This window comes from Hypanus sabinus, chromosome 3 (genome assembly GCF_030144855.1).
Source record: "Hypanus sabinus isolate sHypSab1 chromosome 3, sHypSab1.hap1, whole genome shotgun sequence".
In the NCBI taxonomy this organism is placed as follows: Eukaryota; Metazoa; Chordata; class Chondrichthyes; order Myliobatiformes; family Dasyatidae; genus Hypanus; species Hypanus sabinus.
In genome coordinates this window covers 166730912-166756256 of record NC_082708.1, presented here as the reverse complement: position 1 = coordinate 166756256, position 25345 = coordinate 166730912, and the positions used below count along the sequence as shown (strand labels likewise).

General features: G+C 37.6%; 1 protein-coding gene across 1 annotated transcript in view; it reads left to right on the top strand.

Moving 5' to 3' along the window:
• The window catches only part of maea (macrophage erythroblast attacher, E3 ubiquitin ligase), a 90880-nt gene that overhangs the window by 21360 nt on the left and 44175 nt on the right, over positions 1 to 25345 (top strand). The window contains exon 3 of the mRNA XM_059965600.1: positions 2913 to 3116. Within this exon, the coding sequence (XP_059821583.1) occupies positions 2913 to 3116 (204 nt within the window). The remainder of the gene's footprint in view (positions 1 to 2912; positions 3117 to 25345) is intronic.

The following is a 25345-nucleotide window of genomic DNA, read 5'->3' as shown; positions in this document are numbered from 1 at the left end:
TGTCAAGAACTGGATAATATAGATTTAAAATGAGGGGTTCTTTCTCCAAAGATGTAATAAGAAAATCTCCATACACAGACTGAATTTAAGGACTCTGATCAAATTTGAGTTCTTAAACATAAATTAAAAGTATTTTCTAGTCGTTGAGAAATAATCTGCCGAGGACCAAGATTATTTTAGATTTAATCTTTGCCACAATAACAATGAACAGTCCAGAAGGCTGAGAATTGTTGAACTAATCATATTTAATGCCATTACTCTAGGTATACACATAAGTCTGTTAGAAACTCATTTGTTCTATCTACCCAATATTTTGCTCTCCTATCATTTGTTGACTTTGATATGTGACTTTATTCCTTAAGTCAAGCAAATTTAGAAATGAAGATGCTAAGGTTCATGTATTAATTCCTATGGAAAACACTTGTTTCAGCCAATATTAACACTTTATTTAGTTCTTCTCTAGCCCTACCAACTGCCAAACCTACAGTTTGCAGCCTTTTGCAAAAGGTTGTTGAATTGTTTATTTTTGTTTTGGCTTATTATCGTATGTAGGATTTTCCCACTTGTCGCTGCCTATTTCAAGTCCTTCACTTTGCAATTAATTCCATAATTGACATCAATACTGCAATTTATGGATCAACACTGAGATAGTAAAATTAATTGGTAGGTTGCTGGATGTTACTGACCTCAGATTAAATTAAAAGGTTCTTGGAATATCATTGGCATTCCTCCTAATCTTCTTAAATATTTCATCTTTCAACCTTAATCTATGACCTTTAATTCTAGTCTCGCATAATCTCAGTGGAAAAAGCCGCCTTGCAATTACCCTTCTTTCTTCCTCATTAGACTGAGGGGTGACCTGATAGAACTACATAAAGTTATGGAAAGCACAGAGAGGATGGGTAATTAGTCTTTTCCCCAGAGGGTGGAAATGTCAAGCACAAAACATTGCTCTAAGGTGTGAGGGGGAAAGTTAAATGGAGATGTGCTTCAAAATCTAAGTCTTTCTACCTCCTTCTGCAGCTGAATCCTTGACTTCCTGATCAGGAAACCAGTCGGCAGATTGGTAAGATCATAAGATTCAGGAGCAAAATTCGGCCATTTGGTCCATCAAATCTGCTCTGCCATTTCAATATGACTGACCAATTTGCCTCTCAGCCCCAATCTCCTGCCTTCCCATATCCCTTCATGCCTTGCCCAATCCAGTCTATCAGCCTCTCCACCTCACTGACCATCAACACAGGCGCACCTCAAAAATGCATGCTTAGCCCACTTCTCTACACTTATGACTGTATGGCTGGGCACAGCTCAAGTACGATTTATAAATTTGCCGATAACACTACTGTTGTTGGCTGAATCTCAGTTGGCAACAAGGAGTGAGAAAGATCAGCTGGTTGAGTGGTGTTGCAATAACAATCTCACACTCAACATCAAACTGAAGAATTGATTGTGAACTTCAGGAAGGGAAGTCGGGTGAAAACACACCGGTTTTCATTCAGTGCTCAGTGGGGGAATGAGTAAGCAGTTTGAATTTTCTGGATGTCACCATCTCTGAGGATCTAGGCATGCCGGCTTCTCTGCTTTATTAAGAGTTTGAGGAGTTTTAGACTCTAGCAAATTTCTGTGGTTGTACAGTGGAGAGCGTTGTGACTGGTTGCATCACCATCTGGTTTGGAGACTTCAAAGTGCAGAATTCAAATAGGCTGCAGATGGTTGTAGACCCATCCAGCTCCATAATGGACACAGTCCACACACTATTGAGGACATTCTAAAGATGCAATGCCTCAAGAAAGCAACATCCAAGATTAAAGACCCTCACCATCCAGATCATGATCTCTTCTTACTACCATAGAGAGGAAGTACAGAAACATGAAGCTGCATGTTCCATGTTTCAAGAAGTTTCTTCACTTCCACTATTAGATTTCTGAACAGTTCACAAACCCATAAACACCCCCTTGTTATTCCTGATTTGCGGTTTTTCTTTTTTGGTAATTTAGTAATTTTTATGTCTTGCACTGTATACTGCCACAAAACATTAAATTTCATGATATATGCCAGTGATAATCTGATTCAGACATTATTTGCTCTTGACTTTTTCCTTGTCAGTTGCTAAGTTTTGACTTTATTGTTTCGCATTGTCAACTAGTGCTATTTTAAAATTATTAACTATGCCTTATGTGAATTCTTATGTTATCCTATTGCTTCAGAAAATTTCTCAATCCATTTAAGTCGTCTCTAGTTTACTGTTTGTAGCTTGCATTTATATTTAAGAACCTGATTTGAGATTGAACTGATTACTTTCAAGATTGATAAAAATGATTTGTATTATGATCTACAGTCCCTAAATAAACTCTTATCATATGATAAATCTGCACATTACTAGAATTATTATTCCTGTGGTATTATTGACAGGGTGAAACAGGATAATGTGCAATTTCAGCTAATTCAGTTTTGCAGTTTCATATTTCACTGTATTTTCATTAGATGAGAGTAAGTGCTGTAATTTATGGTGGAGACCTATTACGTGGTAATCAAACTATGAGGCCAGTGTTATCACATTTTGAGCTTCAAACCATGATTTTTGTTTTAGAGAATAAGGATTTTAACAAAGACGAAGATCTCTTTCTAAGTAAGAACTGGAATTTGATTGTAAGCAAGGTGGGACAGCAGAAATCTGATTGGTTGAGGACTAACCAAACAGGAAGGATGGAAATTGGAGGTATATGTACCACCAGACTAGATGTGCCTAGGCATCTTCTGTGATAAAGGTGGTGGAGTTTGTCATCGAAACATCCGTTGAAATCGGTATTTTTACCCAGCCAGAAACACAAGAAGAGTTTAGTTGTAATGATTCTTGTTCATTTAATCAGTTTCCATATTGGGGATATAATTAAGTATTTTTGTTGTTACAGGCAGTTGAGTCAATCCAAGCTGAAGATGAAAGTGCAAAACTGTGCAAACGTAGAATCGAACACTTAAAAGAACATAGCAGTGACCAAGCAGCAGCAGTTAATATGTGGAAGAAAAAACGCATGGACCGTATGATGGTGGAGCACTTGCTGCGGTGCGGCTATTACAACACTGCTGTAAAACTGACCAAACAGAGTGGAATCGAGGTGAGTGGTGCTTGAAATGAATCATTTCCAGCATAGTGCAATTGCACAATAAGGAGAGCTCAGGGGAAAGTCGCCCTATTAACTGTTCAGATAATGGACTATTTAGTCATGTACAATGGTGCTAGAAAGTTTGTGAATCCTGTAGAATTTTCTCTATTTCTGCATAAGTATGACATAAAATGTGAGCAGATCTTCACACGTCCTAAAATTAGATAAGGAGAACCCAATTAAATAAATACCATGAAAAAACATTATACTTGTTAATTCATTAATTTAGAAAAATGATCCAATATTACATGTATTTGTTGGAAAAAGTATGTGAAACTTTGCTTTCAGAAATTGGTGTGACCCTCCCCCCAACCTGTACAGCAATAACTTCAACCAAACATTTCTGGTAACTTGATCAGTCCTGCACTTCGGCTTGGAGGAATTTTAGGCCATTCCTCTGTACAAAACTGCTTTAACTCTGAGATGTTGGTGGGCTTCCTTGCATGAACTGCTTGCTTCAGGTCCTTCCACGACATTTCTATACAATTAAGGTCAGGACTTTGACTAGGCCATTCCAAAACACGGATCTTCTTCTTTTTTAAACCATTCTGTTTTTGATTTACTCTCATCTTTTGGGTCATTATTTTTGTTGTATTATCCAGCTTCTATTAAGGTTCAGGTGACGGACTGTTACCCTGACATTCTCCTGTAAAGTGTCTTGATACAATTTTGAATTCATTGTTCCTTCAACGATTGCAAGCTGTCCAGGCCCTGAAGCAGCAAAGCAGCCCCAAACTATGATGTTCCTTGTTCCTTCCACCATGCTTCACAGTTGGAATAATGTTTTGATGTTGGTGTGCAGTGCCGTGCCCTTTTTCCTTCAAATATAGCAATGTGCATTTCTGCCAAAAAGTAACTTTTGTCTCATCTGTCCACAGAGCATTGTCCCAGAAGAGTTGTAGAACATCCAGGTGGTCTTATAGTGGATACATGAACAGAGACTTTAGCAAGTTCTAGAGATTCTGCAGGTCTTTTGCTGCTACCTTTTGGCTCTTTTTCACCTCCTTCAGCATTGCACGTTGTGCTCTTGGTGTGATCTTTGCAGGATGCCCACTCCTAGGGAGAGTAGCAACAGTACTGAATTATCTCCATTTGTAGACAGTTTCTATTACTGTGGATGGGTGGAGACTGAGATCTTTAGAAATGTGTTTCTAGCCTTTTCCAGCATCAAGCATCTCTACGATTCTTCGAAGGTCCTATGAAAGTTGTTATGATTAAGGCATGGTGCACATAAACAGATCTTTCTTGAGAAGAGCAGGCTCTGCCCGTAACCTGACTGTGTGTGCCTTTTTTATAGGGGAAGGCACGTCTACAACTCATATGTCTAATCTCATCTCATTGATTGGAACACCTGTCTCCAAACAGTTTTTGGAGAAGGCAATATCCCAGAGGTTTACATACTTTTTCCAACAAATGCATGTAATATTAGGTAATTTTTCTGAATAAATAAACAAACAGGTGTCATGTTGTGTTGGTTATTTAATTGGGTTCTCTTTATCTAGTTTTAGGATGCATGAAGATCTGATCACATTTTGGATCATATTTAAGCAGAAATACAGAAAATTCTACAGGGCTCACAAACTTTCTAACCCTATATTGTTAGCTTAATCTGGCTGAAGTAAGTCTTGATCCAAAAATACTAATTGAATGCGATTTCAAAACAATGTATACATAGTCAAATTCATTTGCTTAACAACAACCTTTTGAGGTATACTTTTTATCTTGTTTTTCATTTATTTTTGTTGAAAGGTATTAAAACTGATGAGAAGAAATGCTTAAAATTTGCAATTGAGAAGTGTTTGTATAGTATTATTCTCTTATAATGCAAAGATTGTAAAATTATTTAATTCATATTCGTTCAATTGGTCTTGTAGCCCTGTGTAATTTTTTAGAATTGGGTTGCTTGACAAAATGCATTCAGATTTACAAGCTATTCTATTTTAAAATAAAACTGAGATGTCAGCAAATCAACATGTTGGAAAAATGAAAGAGCAATTTAAAAAAAAACAAGTACGTATTTTGGGTGAAGAGATTCACTATATATTTTTGTCAATTAGTCCATATCTGTGAAGAATTTTTCCAGTTTAGTGTTATGAAAACTAATACCATGTATCAGAGAATGAGTTAGATAATGCTTGAAGAAGAGCTACTTCTGTGCTGTGCCCACATCTCCTTTGGCAATATGTTTAAGTTTTTCCTTCTGCTTATCAATTATTTTGCCATTGGGTGCAGTACTTCTCCATCTGCTAATCTTCATTCACAGTACCAGCTTAATGCTGAGCTTTTGCACCCTCCGGAAAACCTTGACACTATTTCTAAACTGAATCCAGAAATAACCAGATTACAACTGGAGTCCAATGTAATATTTATCAGTACAGTGTATTATGGGTAATTGGGACAGATCAGGGTCAGATTAAGCGGCTGCCCAAATTAGCCGAAGCTTCATGAAAATAGTTTAAAAGGTTTAAAAAAGATAACTACCATTTAACAAAAAAATGTACTTAAATAAAATACAGAACAAAACAGAACACTACCAATGCCACAGTACTACAAAACTATTATTTCCTAATAATATTGATGAATTCATCCAGTGTATGCTGTCATGTTTCTTTAACAGTAAATGAACAGAATCAGCAGAGCCACCCAGTGCATATACCTTCATGCTGCCTTCATACAATACTTTCAATGATTGTATCCTCCAAATCTTCTTTTTCATTGTAACATTCAAGATGATTGTCTTCTTGAATGTTCAAATTCTTTGTAGTTCTTGTTGAAGTAGTGAAATTGTTTCATTTTCATTCCTATCTGTTTTTGGCAAAGCCAAAGCTCAGTGCTTGAAGCTGCAGTGAGTAAATTAGTCGTCAATTATCAGTGTCAAAGATTACTGTTTTGAACACAAACACACGCAACAGGCACAATTTTAAAATCTGCTCATTTTAAGCATGGTGTCTAATGGCCATACAAGTGCACACAACTGACACTAGTTAGAAACTGTTTGGCAACAGTCTTCTGTCCCAATAAAGAGGAGAGGTATAGTGTGTCAAATAAACAAAGGGAATCCTGGCTATTTTCTTAATTAGTCTCTGGTCTTCATGAGTTGTCCCAAATAAGTGGCTGGCGCAATTAACTGGAATCCACTATTTGTTTTTATTTTGACCTCTAATTATAAAGCAAAAGATCTTATCCGCTTTTCTCAACAGTTGAATATTGCATAAAATCTTCGCATAGAAGTAACTTCTTGACATGTCAATATCAATTATTACTAATGGATAAATTGACTAGCAATTTATGTGAACTGTGTATGTATTATTCCCTTGATGTTTTGTAGCATTCTCTTCACAATGCATTTGTCATCTTGACCTCAAGTTCTCATATTTATCTTTGTAAGTGCTATAATTGTTCACAAATCATCTAGTAAAAGTGTTAGGTTGTTAGAATGTTAGGTTGGCACTTGTATATTTTTTAAAAAATCCACTTTTTGGCTCTTAATATAATGCCAATCAAACTTTCACCACAGAATGGGAACAGCTTTTGCTTTTCTATTTTATCCCTATACTAAATTGCTAGTTTATGCAAAAATATAAACTTCAATGTTTTTCATCCTTTTTTCCCTTTTACTGATCCTCTGTTTACTCAATCCTTAAATCCACTGAAGCATGAGTAAGCCATTCAACTATTTACACATACTTTGCCTTCTAGCAAGATTGATTTTGATTGGCTTATCCCTATTACTTAATTGCATAGATTAACACTGATTTCTGGATACTGGATAATAATAACTTAAACCTATTTCTTATTGAAAGATTTGTTAGCAGAGCATATGGGATCCTGGGTTTCATAATTGAAATAAAATACAAAAGCAGAGAAGTTGCATTAAGATTCTTCTATGAAATCACAAGTTAGGCTACCCAGCGAGCTTTATTCATTTCTAGTTGTCATGCTTCAGGAAGGATGTGTTTGGCCCAAGAGGGTAAAAAAAAGATTAAGTAGCATTGTGCCGTACATGTAGTATTTCATCTACAAAAATACAATAGATAAACTGGGTTTATTTCCCTTGGAGCAAAGAAAATTGGAAAGTGATATATGCTAGGCATGTACAAGTTCATAACTAGTTTAAGTAGAGTGAGAAAGATGGGAATTTCTTTTAGTGTATAATTCCAAAATTTCAAAGACTAAAAAACATAAACCTAAAATTCTGCCTAAAAGAATGCAAATAAAATGCAGCATTTGCATTTTTGGAGTAGTTTGGAACCAGAATTTACTCTTTGTAAGAAAGATGGAAATAGAAACAGTTGGCGGCAGTACAGAGGAATGAGTGTGAAGGGATCACTGTGTAAAGATTAAACACAGACTTGAATAGCTAAATAGCTTCCCATTGTGACATGATTATTTGTTTCTGTGGTTCTGTCTTCAGATAAAAATAATGGTGATGCTCAAAGACTTGAAGTATTTCAGTTGTAGCTGGAAGCTCCCATTATTTGTGATGATGAATATTGACAGCAGTTGTAGATTTTCCTGTCTTGGAACTAAAATATATAGATGATTCCCTTCTAGATATTAAACAAGAGCAAAACTGCAGATGCTGGAAATCCAAGCAGAAGACACAAAATGCTGGAGGAACTCAGCAGTTCATGCAGCATCTATGGAAAAGAGTACAGATGATGAAGGTCCTGGCCCAAAACGTTGACCGTACTCTTATCCATGGATGCTGCCTGGCCTGCTGAGTTCCTCCAGCATTTTGTGTGTGTTGCTTGTGGATATTAATATTCAGTGGCATGCAAAAGTTTGGGCACCTTGGTCAAAATTTCTGTTACTGTGAATAGCTAAACAAGTAAAAGATGACCTGATCTCCAAAAGGCATAAGTTAAAGATAACACATTTCTTTAATATTTTAATCAAGATTACTTCTTTCATTTCCATCTTTTACAGTTTCAAAATAACAAAAAAGGAAAAGGGCCCGAAGCAAAAGTTTGGGCACCCTGCATGGTCAGTACTTAGTAACACCCCCTTTGGAAAGTATCACAGCTTGTAAACGCTTTCTGTAGCCAGTTAAGAGTCTGTCAATTCCTGTTTGGGGATTTTTGCCAACTCTTCCTTGCAAAAGGCTTCTAGTTCTGTGAGATTCTTGGGCTGTCTTGCATGCACTGCTCTTTTGAGGTCTATCCGCAGGTTTTCGATGATGTTTAGGTCGAGGGATTGTGAGGACCATGGCAAAATCTTCAGCTTGCACCTCTTGAGGTAGTTTGTGTTTAGGATCATTATCCTGTTGTAGAAGCCATCCTCTTTTCATCTTCAGATTTTTTATGTATGGTGTGATGCTTGCTTCCAGAATTTGGTGGTATTTAATTGAAGTCATTCTTTGTTCTACCAGTGAAATGTTCCCTGTGCCACTGGCTGCAACACAAGCCCAAAACATGATCAATCCATCCCCGTGCTTAACAGTTGGAGAGGTGTTCTTTTCATAAAGTTCTGCACCCTTTTTTCTCCAAACATACCTTTGCTCATTGTGGCCATAAAGTTCTATTTTAACTTCATCAGTCCACGGGACTTCTTTCCAAAATGCATCAGGCTTGTTTAGATGTTCCTTTGCAAATTTCTGATGCTGAAGTTTGAGGTGAGGACACAGGAAAGGTTTTATTCTGATGACTTCCATGAAGGTGGTATTTGTGCAGGTGTTGCTGCACAGTAGAACAGTGCACCACTACTCCAGAGTCTGCTAAATCTTCCTGAAGGTCTTTTTGCATCAAATGGGGGGGGGGTTTTGATTTGCCTTTCTAGCAATCCTACGAACAGTTCTCTCGGAAAGTTTTCTTGGTCTTCCAGACCTCAACTTGACCTCCACCATTCCTGTTAACTGCCATTTCTCAATTACATTACGAACTGAAGAAACGGCTACCTGAAAATGCTTTGCTATCTTACGGCCTTCTCCTGCTTTGTGTGCATCATTTATTTTAATTTTCAGAGTGCTAGGCAGCTGCTTAGAGGAGCCCATGATTGTTGATTGTGGGACAAGGTTTGAGGAGTCAGGGTATTTATTAAGCTTTGAAATATGCATCAGCTGGCCTTTCCTAGCAATGACTGTGAACAACCCATAGCCCTAATAAGCTAATTAAGGTCTGAGACCTTGGTAAAAGTTATCTGAGAGCTCAAGTCTCTTGGGATGCCTAAACTTTTACATGGTGCTCCTTTCCTTTTTTCCCCCACTCTAAATTGTAAAAAAGCAAAAATAATACACTAATCTTGCATAAAATGTTTCATCTCTAACTTTATGACTTCTGGAGGTTAGTTCATCTTCTACTCCCTTAACTATTCACAGTAACAGAAATCTTGACTGGGGTGCCCAGACTTTTGCATGGCACTGTATCTTGTTAGTAAGTCAGAAATTTAGTCATTAGTAATACTGACTTTGTGAATTAATAAATGAAGTTTATCTATTTTGAAGTGGTATCTGTGATTTGTAGGAAATCCTGAAAACTAGAGATCCAGTGATCATCAGTATTCTTTTTTACATCAGTGAGAAAATCTCACTGTTTTCATTATTACTAGCATGAGCACATTGTCTCCATTGGTAATCTACTTGTTTTTAATAACAAGAGGCCACTTCGACAATATTAACAAAAGTACTTCTAAGTTTGCCATCAGAATATTTTAAGATCATTATAAATGTAAACAAATATCATGCACTCAAGAAAATCTGCATATGCTGGAAATTCAAAGCAACACACACAAAATGCTGGAGGAACTAAGTAGATCAGGCAGCATCTGTGGAAAAGAGTAAACAGTTGAAGTTCCAAGCCTTCATCAGGACTGGAAAAGTGGGGGGAGGGGAGAAAGAAGTACAAGGTGATAGGTGATCTGGGGGAGGGGGAGGGGTAATGAGCTGGGAAGTTGATCGGGGAAAGAAATAATGGGCTGGAGAAGGGGGAATCTGATAGGAAAGGACAGAAGACCAAAAGGGGATGGAGCACCAGAGGGAGGTGATGGGCAGGTAGGAAGAAAAGGTGAGGGGGAGAAGCATGAATGGTGATTGGGGGTGGGCATTTACTGTAAGTTTGAGAAATCGATGTTAATGCCATCAGGTTGGAGGCTACCCACACAGAATACAAGGTGTCACTCTTCCAACTCAAGTATGTGTTGCAACAAATGAGGTGAACCCAAATGCAGGACACGGGTATGGAGATTGAGTTAGGATGCAGACGTGGGTGTGAGCAAATGGGAGGGAGTGCAGGAAAGCAGGAGGCAGGCAGAACTTATCTTGACACAGAGCATAGAAAGGGAAGCAGTAGACAAAACTTTTCTTAGTATGGAGAGACTGAGTTACACAGGTAGACCTCAGTACTGGAGTAAACTTGGAATCCTTATCTTGACACAGAGAGGAGTTTCACAGGTAAACCTCCGAACTGGAGTTGAACTTAGAAAACTTATCTTGACTCGGAGAGACTGAGTTGCACAGGTAAGTCTCGGTACTGAAGCAAAACTTAGAACACACAATCCTAAGCAACCAAGAAACGTTAATTACCACAATGGCAAAACCAAAGATCTGGCAACTAGTGGGTGCAAAGGTTCTTATATGGCAGGTCTTGATGAAAACCAGGTGAAAATTAAAGAATCAAATCAAAGAAAATTAGGAGAAAATGGGGAATTAACGGTAAGGACCGTGACAGTGTGGCCTCATCATGATAGTAGAGGTGGCCATGGACCAAATTGTTGGAATGGGAAGTAGAATTGAAATGGGTGGCCACCAGGAAATCCCACTTTTTGTGGCGGATGGAGCAAAGGTGCTCATCGAAGATGCATAACGAACGTCATGTACATCTTTGTGTTATGAATCACATCGTCAGCTCAGAATGTTTTACAGCCAGTGTATTTTACACCCAGTCAGATTTGGAATGAAAATCTAAAACTGAAATTAATGTTTTAAAGTTCAACATATAATCCACCTCAGCCAATTTTTGAATTGTGTATACTTAAGTATTTTAAAAAGTTTAAGTTATTTGTGTTTGTTTTTTTTAAGCATGCAAGTTAAATCTTAAGTTGCACTAATTTTTTTTCATTTTAGTGACCTGCAAGCATTAAAGTCCTTGATAAGATTTGCAAAGTTAAACTGTTTTGCAAGCTTTCATTATAGCATAGGACTTTGCCATCTAGAATTACAACAACATATGAACAGAAAATTAACTGTATAGCCTCAAACGATGCACAATTGAGCTTGCCTTGTAGGTCAGCAGTGAGCACAGTAGCTGCTTCTGTTCTCTTCTGTGTTTTGCACCATTTTTTTAACAGTGTTTGTTTTATTTCACTGTAATTATTTGCAACTTTGCAGTTCTCCATACTATAAACATTTTCAGAACTCTATTGCAATGTATTTGTAAAATTGTACTAATATTTTGTAGTGAAATCTAAAGTTTCCAATGCGTCATGTATTTGCAATTACAATATTCAGTTTCTTATTTATTATACACCTTTAAAAATTACATGGTATAAAGCTCTGCATTTAAAAAGGGGTAGAGAGAAACTAACTGGGAACACCTGTGCCAGTTCTTAGATTTTTGTCCTGCCATTTTCAAAGATGTTCGTAAACATCCAAGGCTGTGTTTCTGCAATCTCTCCAGTTTTATTGATATGCTTAAGACATTACTCATTTTATTTACTTAAATGTTATTTTAGCAGCAAGGTGATTTTGCCTTGGTTTCCTACCTACTGGATAGGTAGCATCAGAACAGCACTATACAGTAGCATGCAAAAGTTTGGGCACCCCTGGTCAAAATTTCTGTTACTGTGAATAGTTAAGTGAGTAGAAGATGAACTGATCTCCAAAAGTCATAAAGTTAAAGATGAAACATTCTTTTCAACATTTTAAGCAAGATTAGTGTATTATTTTTGTTTTGTACAATTTTAGGGTGGAAAAAAGGAAAGGACCACCATGCAAAAGTTTGGGCACCCCAGGAGATTTGAGCTTTCAGATAACTTATACCAAGGTCTCAGACCTTAATTAGCTTGTTAGGGCTATGAGTTGTTCACAGTCATCATTAGGAAAGGCCACGTGATGCAAATTTCAAGCTTTATAAATACCCTGACTCCTCAAACCTTGTCCCAACAGTCAGCAGCCATGGGCTCCTCTAAGCGGCTGCCTAGCTCTATGAAAATTAAAATAAATGATGTCCACAAAGCAGGAGAAGGCTATAAGAAGATAGCAAAGTGTTTTCAGGTAGCCGTTTCCTCAGTTTGTAATGTAGTTAAGAAATGGCAGTTAACAGGAATGGTGGAGGTTAAGTTGAGGTCTGGAAGACCAAGAAAACCTTCCTAGAGAACTGCTCATAGGATGAGAAAGGCAAATCAAAACTCCTGTTTGACTGCAAACCCCTTTCAGGAAGATTTAGCAGACTCTGGAGTGGTGGTGTACTGTTCTACTGTGCAGCAACAACTGCATAAATATGACCTTCATGGAAGAGTCATCAGAAGAAAACCTTTCCCGTGACCTCACCTCAAAATTCAGTGTCGGAAGTTTGCAAAGGAACATCTAAACAAGCCTGATGCATTTTGGAAACAAGTCCTGTGGACTGATGAAGTTAAAATAGAACTTTCTGGCCGCAATGAGCAAAGGTATGTTTGGAGAAAAAAGGGTGCAGAATTTTATGAAAACAACACCACTCCAACTGTTAAGCACGAAGGTGGATAGATCATGCTTTGGGCTTGTGTTGCAGCCAGTGGCACGGGGAACATTTCACTGGGTAGAGGGAAGAATGAATTCAATTAAATGCCACCAAATTCTGGAAGCAAACATCACACCGTCTGTAAGAAAGCTAAAGACGAAAAGAGGATGGCTTCTACAAAAGGATAATGATCCTAAACACACCTCAAAATCCACAATGGACTACCTCAAGAGGTACAAGCTGAAGGTTTTGCCATGGCTCTCACAGTCCCCTGACCTAAACATCATCAAGAATCTGTGGATAGACCACAAAAGAGCAGTGCATGCTAGACAGCCCAAAAATCTCAGAGAAGTAGAAGTCTTTTGCAAGGAAGAATGGGCAAAAATCTCCCAAAACAAGAATTGAAAGACTCTTAGCTGGCTACAGAAATTATTTACAAGCTGTGATACTTGCCAAAGGTGGTGTTACTAAGTACTGAATATGCAGTGTGCTCAAACTTTCGCTTCAGGCCTTTTTCCTTTTTTGTTATTTTGAAACTAAAAGATGGAAATAAAAAAGTAATTTCACTTAAAAATATTAAAGAACTGTGTCATCTTTAACTTGGAAACACGAGGAAATCTGCAGTTGCTGGAAATTCAAACAACACACACAAAATGCTGGTGGAACATAGAAGGGTCCTGACGAAGGGTATCGGCCCGAAACGTCGACTGTGCTTCTCCCTATAGATGCTGCCTGGCCTGCTGTGTTCCACCAGCATTTTGTGTGTGTTGCTTCATCTTTAACTTGTGTTTTTGGAAATCAGGTCATCTTTTACTCACTTAGCTATTCCCAGTAACAGAAATTTTGACCAGGGGTGCCCAAACTTTTGCATGCCACTGTATACACTGAGCTGGAGGAATGTGAGATTGACCTGAAGTTTAGGTGAGGACAGCCAGTCATGATGGGAACAGAACTTATGGCATGAACCCTGAAGTGTCTGTTCTATAACATGTTGTTTCCTTTCTCCTTGAGAGCAAACCAAAATGTGTTCCCATTTTAATTCTCTGAAAATATGACAGAAGAGTGTTGGAGGGATAGTAACTTTATGTAATCAGAAGAGCTGTAAAGAAAAAGGTAAATGGGATGTGTTTCTTTCCATCTGTAGTTGAAATCGATAAGTGTTAGCTTATTAGGCTCAGCTGAGCAGATTTTAGAATATTATTCTTATTAATTCATTTCCATTCATCAATTATAACTACTTTTAAATGGAGTTTGTTGCTGAAATTGCACTCATACATACAACATCTTGAACAATTTTGCATAGAAAATGCATTAAATTCAGAGAGGTACTATCAGCCAACAAGATTAATCCTCTGTGGATTGATTAACGTTGATACTCAATTGTGCAAGGCTGCAGCTAAAGTTTGGGGAATAAATTTTGTTAATATTTGATGAAGTAATATTGATTGAAAATCTAATTACTGATATGTTAATTACAGTTACTTTATTAATAATGATAACATTTTGTCAAAGGGGTTTTGTAATTAATTGCTTGAAAAATAGGCTAAAGACTGCTCATAATTCTCCCAAGTGTGATCTGACGAAGGCCTTTTAGAAGCTTCAACATTACATTTTGTTTTTATATTCTCATTCTCAATTGCAACTGCAAAATTTATTCTTTTTAGCAGCATAATACGTTGCCTTATGTAAGTTTTCTAGTTTAAGATAAAATACATTTTGAAGTTTTTGTTTTAGTGAATTAAAACCTCATCCAAGTAGCATAACAAATGAGACCTAATCCAGCTGAAAGTAAGAATTCTGAATCATTTCACCTTTCTAATCATGTGGTAATCTACTGGAATTTAAATTCCAACTTCATCATTAAAATGTTTGTGGTTCTGAATTTAATAATTTGAAGGTCAGAAACAAAGCAAACATAGGAGCAGTGTAATGTATTGATCTTTTCAGCATTATTTAAGACCATAAGCATAGGATTAGAACTAGACCATTTGGCCCATTGAATCTGATCCATCAGCCCCACCCCCTGGCCTTCTCTCTGTAACCTTTGATGCTGTGTTCAATCAAGAACCTATCAACCTCTGCTTTGAGTACACCCAACAACCTGGTCTCCACAGCTGCCTGTAGCAACAAATTCCACAAATTCACTATCCTCTAGCTAAAGAAATGTCTCCACATCTTTTAAATGGGTGCTACCTATCCTGAGACTCTGCCCTCTTGTCCTAGACTCTCCCACCATGGAAAACATCCTTTCCACATCTATTCTGTCAAGACCTTTCAACATTTGAAAGGTTTCAATGAGATAATGGCTTATCCTTGCATGAAAGCATATTCCTTTTGTCTTTCCAAATCTGTCAATAGTCTTTGTATAAGGACATCTAACTCTGTATCTTAAAAGCATTTACTTACTTGGTCAAGACAGTCTTCTTTGGTAGAGAAGTTCAAACATTCATTGCACTGTAAGTGAAGAAATTTCTCTTGGTTGTAAATACTCTGAGACTGTGGATGGCAATTCTGGATCTTTAAGTTGGTGAAACATCCTCCCTGAGTTTAGCTCGTCATACTTGTCAGAGTTTTGTACGTTTCAAAGGGATCCATTCTGCATTGAATATGGACTTGCTGACCAAATCTCTGCACAGGCATCATTCTTGCCATCCCAGGAATCAATGTGATGAGCCTTCAGTGCACATCCTGTCTGATATTATAGCTCTTCATGGATGTATAGACCCAAATGTGGCACAATACTCCAGGTATTGTTTTATCAAATCCCTGTATTATTTCCCTATACATGAAGGTCTACAAATGGAGTTACAATATATACAAACCCCCAAACAGTAGTAAGGATGTAGTCTACAAATTACAATGGGAGGTAGAAAATGCATAGTAAAAGGGCAATGTCACAATAGTCACAGCGAATTCAATTTGCAGGTAGATTAGGGAAAATCAGGCTGGTGCTAGATCCACAGAAGACGGTGAATTTCTAAATGCCTATGAGATGGCTTTTTAAAGCAGCTTGTCGTTGAGCCCACTAGGGGATCAGCTATTCTGGATTGGGTGTTGTGTAGTGAACTGAAGTTGACCAGAGAGCTTAAGGTAAAGGAACCGTTAGAAATAAGTGATCATAATATGATGGAATTCACCCTGCAATTTGAGTATTATGGTAGAGTAAAGGAATTACAGAGGCATGAAAGAGGAGCTGGCCAAAATTAATTGGAAAAGAACACTGACAGGGATGATGGCAGAGTAACAATAGCTGGAATTTTAGCAAGCAATTCGGAAAGTGCAGGATATGCACGTATATCCCAAAAAGGAAGAAGTATTCTAAAGGCATGATAACACAACTATGGCTAACAAAAGGAGTGAAAGCCAGTGTAAAAGACAAAGAGAGCAAAAGAATAGAGTAAAAGAAGTTAGAGGATTGGGAAGCTTTTAGATATCAACAGCAGACAACAGCAGTCATTAAGGAGAGAAAGATGAACTATGAAGGTAAGCTTGCCAATAATATCAAAGAGGATACCAAAAGTTTCTTCTGATACATGAAGTGTAAAAGAGAGGGGAGTATGGATATCGTACTGCTGGAAAATTATACTGAAGAGGTAGTAATGGGGGACAAGGAAATAGCAGACCAACTGAATAAGTGTTCTTCATCAGTCTTCATATGGAATACTAGCAATATACCAGAAGTTCGAGAGGGTCAGGGGGTCAGAAGTGTGTGAAGTTGCCATTGCTAGGGAGAAGTTTCTTGGGAAACTGAAAGGTCTGAAAGTAGATAAGTCACCTGGACCAGACGGTGTACACTGCAGGGTTCTGAAAGAGGTGGCTGAAGAGAAGCAGAATAAGGAATTTATAGGCCAAGGTAGTTGATCTCAGTGGTTGGGAAAGTGGTTGAGTCGATTGTTAAGATGTGGTTTTGGGGTACTTAGAGGCACGTGATAAAATAGGCAGTAGTTGGCATTGTTTCCAAATAACAAACAGGTAAGACACAGGATAATTGATGAATGTTGTGTACTTGGATTTTCAGAAGGCCTTTGATGGGGTGGCACATGTCAGTTAAGAGCCTGTGGTATACAGGAAAGATGCTAGCATGGATAAAGCAGTAGCAGATTGGCAGAAGGTAAAGAGTGGGAATAAAGGAAGCCTTTTCTGGTTGACTGCTGGTGACTAGTGGTGTTTCACAGGGGTCTGTGTTGTGAGTGCTTTTACATTATATGTCATGACTTGGACAATGGAATTGATGGCTTTGTTGCAAAGTTTGCAGATGATACAAAGATAGGTGGAGGAGCAGGTGGTCGTGAGGAAGTAGAAAGACCACAGATTAGGTGAATGAGTAAAGAAATGACAAATGGAATCCAGTGAGGAATGTATGTTCATGCACTTTGGTAGAAAAACTAAAAGTGTACACTATTTAATAAATGGAGAGAAAATTCAAAAATCTGAGGTGCAAGGGGACTTGTGCAGTATTCCCTAAATGTTAATTTGCATGTTGAATCAGTGGTGAGAAAGGCAAATGCGATGTTAGCATTCATTACAAGAGGATGTAATGTTGAAGCTATACAATGCATTGGTGAGGCCTCACTTGGAGTAGTGTGAGCAGTTTTGGGCCTCTTAACTAAGAAAGGATGTGCTGACGTTAGAGGGGGTTCAAAGGAGGTTCACAAAAATGACTCCAGGGTTAAATGGCTTATGATGTGAAGAGTGTTTGATGAGTCCAGGCCTTTGCTTACTGGAATACAGAAGAATGTGGGGTGATCTAATTGAAACCTATCAGATACTGAAAATCCTTGATAGAATGGATGTGAAGAGGATGTCTTATATGGTAGAAGACTCTATGACCAGAGCGGACAGCCTCAGAATAGAAGGGCATCCTTCTAGAATGGAGATGACGAGGAATTTCTTTAGCCAGAGAGTGATGAATCTGGGGAATTTGTTGCCACAGGCAGCTGTGGAGGCAACGTCACTGGGTATATTTAAGGCAAAGGTTGATTCTTGATTAGTCAGGGCATGGAGGGATACAGGGAGAAGGCATGAGATTGGGGCTGAGGGGGAAAATGAATCAGCAATAATGAAATGGTGGAGCTTTATCATTTGTGGATTTTGAAATTGTGTTTGAAGTCTTGGTTCTTAATATACTTCAAGATCAGGAATTTTAAAGAAACTTTACTTTTTAACTTGTCATAAATACACATGCTAAATGTCAATCTTCTGGAATATATTTTTTTATTTGTGGTAATATTACTTTGTGTGTGAGTTATATTTACTGTGTTATGCATCTTGTTCCAGAGGAACATTGTTTCATTTGTCAAATGTTTTTGGTTGAATGACAATAAACTTCAACTTAAACATGCCCGTGATGATCATAATGGCTGACAGATGACTGTCTTTCACTGTTTATTTTGTCTCTAAATTGTGCATCTCCCTGTTAACTGTTTTAATGCTATTAGATTTAAAGTTTTCCAACCTATATATTGAGCTATTTTTAAATATTATGTGGAATTGCATGGACATGTGCTAAAGTCCTTAAGTAACCTCTGATTAACAGTAACCTGGGTGGTCAGCCAAACATAAAAAATCTGTAAAAACACAAAATGCTGGCAGAACTCAGCAGGCCAGACAGCATCTATGGGAGGAGGTAGCGACAATGTTTCGGCCCGAAATGTTCTTTTCTTTCTTTTTCAATCTTTTTATTAAGTTTCATATATATATATAAAGAAAAACATAACATAATAATGAATAGGTTATGAATACAATAGACTTGAAATTACATTGGTAATAAGATAATAATATCCTATTAAAATATCAACAGAAAAAGTACATTAATCAATCAAGTCTAAATAACTATATATGAAAAAAAACAAAAATAATCGTCAAAAAAGAAAAAAAAAGTTGAAAATAAGTAAAAGAAAATGTATATTGATAAAAGAACACTAAACTAAACTAACATGGGCAGTAACAGTTTATAGTATGTGATAGTGTCAAAAAAACTCCGGAACTCCATACCTGAACAAGAATAAGCAGAAAGAAGGTCTGGAAAAGGTCAGATTAATTCATATGAAAATGTCGAATAAACGGTCCCCAAGTTTCTTCAAATTTGACTGATGGGTCAAAAATAGTGCTTCTGATTTTTTCCAAACTTAGATATGAAATAGTTTGGGAAAGCCACTGAGACGTGGTAGGAGGATTTACTTCTTTCCAGTTTTGTAATATAGACCTTCTGGCCATTAATGTTACAAAAGCAATCATTCGTCTGATTGAAGGGGAAAACTGAATACCATCCTCATTTGGTATACCAAAAATTGCAGTAATAAAATGAGGTTGTAAATCGATATTCCAAATTGAAGAAATGGTAACAAATATGTCCTTCCAATAGTTATGTAAAGTGGGACATGACCAAAACATGTGGGTCAATGAAGCCACTTCTAGATGGCACCTGTCACATTGAGGGTTAATATAAGAGTAAAATCGAGCAAGCTTATCTTTAGACATATAAGCTCTATGTACAATTTTAAATTGTATTAAAGCATGTTTAGCACATATAGAAGAGGAATTAACCATTTGTAAAATTTTTTCCCATTTATCTGTTGAAATATTATATCGAAGTTCTTTTTCCCATTCTTGTTTAATTCTATCTGATATTTCTGGTTGTATCTTCATAATCATATTATAAATAAAAGCTACTAATCCCTTCTGACAAGGGTTTAAGGTAAAAATCAAATCTGAGAAATCCACTGAAGTTGAATTGGGAAAAGATGGTAGAACTTTATGTAAGAAATTTCTGATTTGTAGATACCTGAAAAAATTAGATTTAGGTAATTTAAATTTGTTGGAAAGTTGGTCAAAGGACATCAAAGTATCTTCAAAAAAAAATCACGAAAACATTTTATACCTTTCCTTTTCCATATGCTAAAAGCTTGATCTGTCCAGGAAGGTTTGAAAAAAAAATTAAGTAAGATAGGGCTATCAAGAACAAAGTTTTTCAAAGTAAAAAACTTACGAAATTGAAACCAAATTCGTAATGTATGTTTGATAACAGGATTAGATATCTGTTTATTGAATTTAACTAAATCAGCAGGAAGAAAAGAACCAAGAACAGAGAATAGAGAATATCCCTTTACCTCGTTACATTCCAAATTTACCCACTGCGGGCACAGTGGTGAATCCAAATCTAATTTCCAATACATTAAGTTACGAATATTATTTGCCCAATAATAAAATCTAAAGTTAGGTAAAGCTAAACCACCATCTTTTTTAGATTTTTGTAATTGCTTTTTACTTAACCTGGGGTTTTTATTTTGCCACACAAATGAGGAAATTTTTGAATCAATGTTATCGAAAAAAGATTTAGGAATAAAAATTGGTAAGGCTTGAATTAAGTATAAAAATTTCGGTAAAATCATCATTTTAATAGCATTAATCTGACCAATTAATGATAAGAATAAGGGAGACCATCTTGTAGTAAGTTGTTGAATTTGATGAAGCATAGGTAAAAAATTCAGTCTAAATAGGCCCGAAATGTTGTCACTACCTCCTCCCATAAATACTGTCTGGCCTGCTGAGTTCTGCCAGCATTTTGTGTTTTTATTTATTTCCAGCATCTGCAGATTCACTCTTGTTGCCATAAAAAATCTGTAACTTGTTTTCAGCCAATATGCTACTAATTGGCATCGTTTGTGAATGGTATCATTGGCCTGCTAATATGCTGTATTTTTGATCCCGTAGGATAGGGAAAGATGAAAGAAGTGCTTTGTATGATAGTCCTTGCATCCTTCAGTGGGAGAACTAGATTTCTAAAAGATTGTAATTCAAATTTCAAAGTAAATTTTTATCAGTATGTATTCTGCATGTCGCCATATACTACCCTGAGTGTCTTGCAAACGTTCACAGTAGAACAAGAAGCAATAGCATCAACAAAAAACTACATTGGCAAGCAACCAATGTGCAAAAGAAAAGAAACTATGCAAATTAAGTAAATAGTACCAAGAACTGAGTTTTGGAATCCTTGAAAGTGGGTCCATACTTTGGGTTCAGTGTTGAGATAGTGAAGCTAAACCTAAGATCCTTGTACTTCCTTCCTGATGGCAACACTGAGAAAAGAGTATGACCCGGATGGTGGTAGTCCTCAATAATGGGCGCTGCTTTCTTGTAGCAATCATATTTGTAGGTATGCTTGATGTTGAAGAAGGATTCTCCTGTGATGGAATGGGTTGTATCCACCACTTTTAGCAGGCGTTTCCATTTTTGGGCATACCAAATGATGCAACCAGTTGTATCCTGACATCAGCTCCACTTACTTTACAGTTATGACTGTCAGGCTAAGTACTGCTCCAATGCCATACTTCAGTTCACTGACAATAAGGCAGAGCAGTGCCTCTACTTAGAAGTTTGAACAGATTCAGCATGTCATCTAAAATATTTACAGATGTCTATAGATGCACAATGGATAGAAGCTTGTAAAAGCTTTAGACGATGTGTGTGAACTTCTAATAAAGAAAAAGTTCTGTTCGGTCTTCTTTGTAATGACACTTGCATGCTGGTCCCAGGACAGATCATTTTGAATCATTTAAAAGAAAATGAACAACCTAAAGGGGCTCGTAAGTTTGCATACAGTAACTTGACAAGATGGTGAACAAGCTGTATGGTACTTATCTTCATCAGATGGAGCATCGAATACAAGAGTTGGGACATCATGTTACAACGAGCAAGACATTGGTGAGACCACACCTGGTCACCGTACTACAGGATGGTTGTGATTAATCTCAAGAGGATGAATAAAAGTTTCATGAGGGTGTCAGTGGGACTAGAAGGGCTCGAGTCATAAGGAGAGTGTAGATAGGCTAGAACAACTAACAAACAATATACTGGCGGAACTCAGTGTGTCATGCAGCATCTGTAAGAGGAAATAAATTCTAGATGTTTCGGGTTGAAACCAGGACCAACTGAGTCCCTCCTGCACTTTGCCTGTTGTTTCAGATTGCAGCATCTGTGGTCTCCCCCTAGATAGGCTGGGACTGAAGCATCAGAGGTTGAGGGGTGACTGTGATAGACAAGGTGAATAGTTGCAGCTTTTTTCACAGGGTAGGGAATCTAAAACTAGAGGATGTAGGTTTACGATAAGAAGAGAACTATTTGAAAAAGCTCTGAGGGGAAAGTTTTTCACTTGAAGGGTGGTAAATATTTGGAATGAGCTGTTTGATGTTGGAGATGAAGACAGTTGCAACACTGGAAGACATTTGGACCTGTATATAGAAAAGGTTATTGGCATGAGCCAAAAGGTTAGATTTGGGGAAATGGGTCTAGCAATGGACAGCATCTTGGTTGGTATAGATGATTTGGATGAAGGACATGTTTTTATGTCTTATTACTCAGAGTTTATATCAAAGTTACCAGTGTAACAGATTTGATTGAATTTATTTTTTACAGAGATTTTATTTTGATTTAACGTCGGCGGTTATGATGCTTGTGTCAAATTAACTTAAGCCCGGAAGCTCAGAATAAAAACAGAAAGAGCGAGTTATTTAAATGAATGATAGCATCTAATATTTCCTCTTTGATACATGTTTAAGCAACCATTGGTTCCTGCTTTTTGATCAAAGATTTACATTGACTATTTTTCAGTCCATTAGAATCTTCATGGAATCTGGTGAATTTTGGAAAATCAAAACCACATATTAATCATATTGTAACTACTTTTTTACAATATTTTTGTATGGGAAAAATGTATATCAAGAGTGTATAGATGTTGATTTCAGTTGAGTATTGTTTTAACATTGTTTAAAGAACATAACGAAACACGTGAGGCAACTCATCAAGAGGAAAAAGGAAGCATATGTTAGATATAAGAACCAGGAAGTAGGAGAGACTCATGAAAAATATAGGGTAGCCAGGAAGGAGCTAAAGAAAGGAGAGCTCAAAGGGGGCATGAGAAGGCCTTGGCATGTACGATTAAGGAGAACCCCGAGGCGTTCTATGCCTATGTGAAGAACAGGAGGATGACGAGAACGAAGGTGGGACCGCTAAAGGATAAAGAAGGCAACATGTGCCTGGAGACGGAGGAGATTGGGGAGGTCCTAAATGAATACTTTGCTTCAGTATTCACAAGTGAAAAGGATCTTGATGAGGATGAGGTCGAAATAGAGCAGGCCTGTGTGCTGGACAATGTGGAGATTAAGGAAGAAGAAGTGCTGGATCTTCTTAAAAACATCAAGATTGATAAATCCCCAGGGCTGGATATGATACACTCCAGGTTGTTGTGGGAATTGAGAGAAGAGATCGCTGGAACATCAGCTATGATCTTTGAATCCTCTTTGGCTACAGGGGAAGTGCCAGAGGACTGGAGAATGGCAAATGTAGTTCCCTTGTTTAAAAAAGGTAATAGGGAGAAACCTGGGAACTATAGACTGGTGAGTCTTACGTCGGTGGTCTGCAAACTACTGGAAAGTACAATACAGTCTACTCATGGAAAGTCAACATGGCTTTGTGAAGGGAAGATCGTGCCTCACGAGCCTGATTGAGTTTTTTGAAGAGGTAACAAAATAAATTGATGAGGGTAGGGCAGTGGATGTGGTCTACATGGACTTTAGCAAAGCATTTGACAAGGTCTCTCATGAGAGACTCATCCAGAAAGTCATGAGGCATGGGATAAGTGGAACCTTGGCTGTTTGGATAGAAAATTGGCTTAAAAGAAGAAAGCAGAGGGTAGTTGTGGAAGGAAAGTATTCTGCCTAGAGGTCAGTGACTAGTGGAGTGTCGCAAGGATCTGTTCTGGGACCCTTGCTATTTGTGATTTTTATAGATGGCCTGGATGTAGAGGCGGAAGGATGGGTGATTAAGTTTGCAGATGACACGAAGATTGGAGGAGTTGTGGATGGAACTGCAGGTTGTCAAAGGTTATAAGAGGATATAGACAGGCTGTAGCGTTGGGCAGAAAAATGGCAGATGGATTTCAATCTGGACAAGTGTGAGGTGATGCATTTTGGAAGGACAAACCAGAAGACTGAGTACAGGATTAATGGTCAGATACTTAAGAGTGTGGATGAACAAAGGGACTTTGGGGTTCAAATCTATACATCCCTCAAGGCTGCTGCACAGATTGATAGGGTAGTTAAGAAGGCCTATGGGATGCTAGGCTTCATTAACAGGGGGATTGAGTTCAAGAGTAGAGAGGTCATGTTACAACTTTACAACTCTCTGGTGAGACCACACTTAAGAGCATTGTGTTCAATTCTGGTCACCTCATTATAGGAAGGATGTGGAAGCTTTGGAGAGGGTCCAGAGGAGATTTACCAGGATGTTGCCTTGTTTTAGAGAACAAGGCATAGTGTAAGGAAATAGTCAGTACCTGTTTCCCAAGGTACCAATAGCAAGCACCAGAGGGCATATGTACAAAATTAAGGGAGGGAAGTTTAGGGGAGACATCAGGGGTAAGTTTTTTACACAGAGTGTTGTGAGTGCCTGGAACGACTTGCCAGGGATGGTGGTGGAGGCTAAAAATTTAGGGGTATTTAAGATCCTCTTGGACAGGCAGATGGATGAAAGAAAAATAGAGGGTTATAGGGTAGTGTGGGTTGAGTACTTTTTTTAAAAGATTATATGGGTCGGCACAACATGGAGGGCTGGAGGGCCTTTTACTGTGCTGTAGTGTTCTACGGTTCTATGAACAACATGACTAAAAATCGGCCTTGTCACCCAATAAGGCTGATATACTGTTTAACAAGACGATGCTGATCTGATTTTAGCCACGTTGCTCTGTGTCTGTCCCTCTCATATCATTCTCAGCCTTGAATATATTTGATCATTTCTGCCTCCACAGATTTGTAACCCTCAGAAGAAATTACTTCTCATTGTTGTCACACTGCATCTGACATCGGTTTCTTAGTTTTTTTTAATTGATCTGTGCATCTACAGTTCTTTCTGAACTACTTTAATACAATGCAAATATGGTTTACCTTACTGACAATTTCCATCTTGCAATACAAGCATTATTTAGTTGTTGTTAATTTGGCATCTGAAGCCTTGCGTTGTATAAATTGGTTTCTTAAGCTGTTGACAATTACACTGTTGCAACTCCAAATGAAATCCATTCACTTTAATTTGCTGAGATGTCACGAAGCATTGTGAAGGACATGATCTAAATGTCTTTCTTTATTTGTGATGTTGAATTGTTGCTGGAGAAATTCTAAAGCTGGACTGTATTTGTGTGTTATGTTGTACTCTGGACAGAATTTCCTGATGGCAACTTCTGTTCATTTGAACTGGCTTCAATCATGCTACGTTTCTTTTTTTTGCCATGGTTAATCACATTTGGAATAGATCAGTTAATTGGTACTTTCCTTGCGACTAGATATGCCACCCTGCTATTTGGGATTTTGTGATTTCCTCCCCTCTTTGAGAGCATGAAGATGATTCTTTACAGTTGAATGTTGCCTGTTTGTCCAGTTTGCACACTCCTACATAGACTGCCTGCTTGGTTGTTTGACCTGATCTTCCTGGAATGAATATGAAGTATATTGAAGTAAAGAAATGCAGGTTAGATCA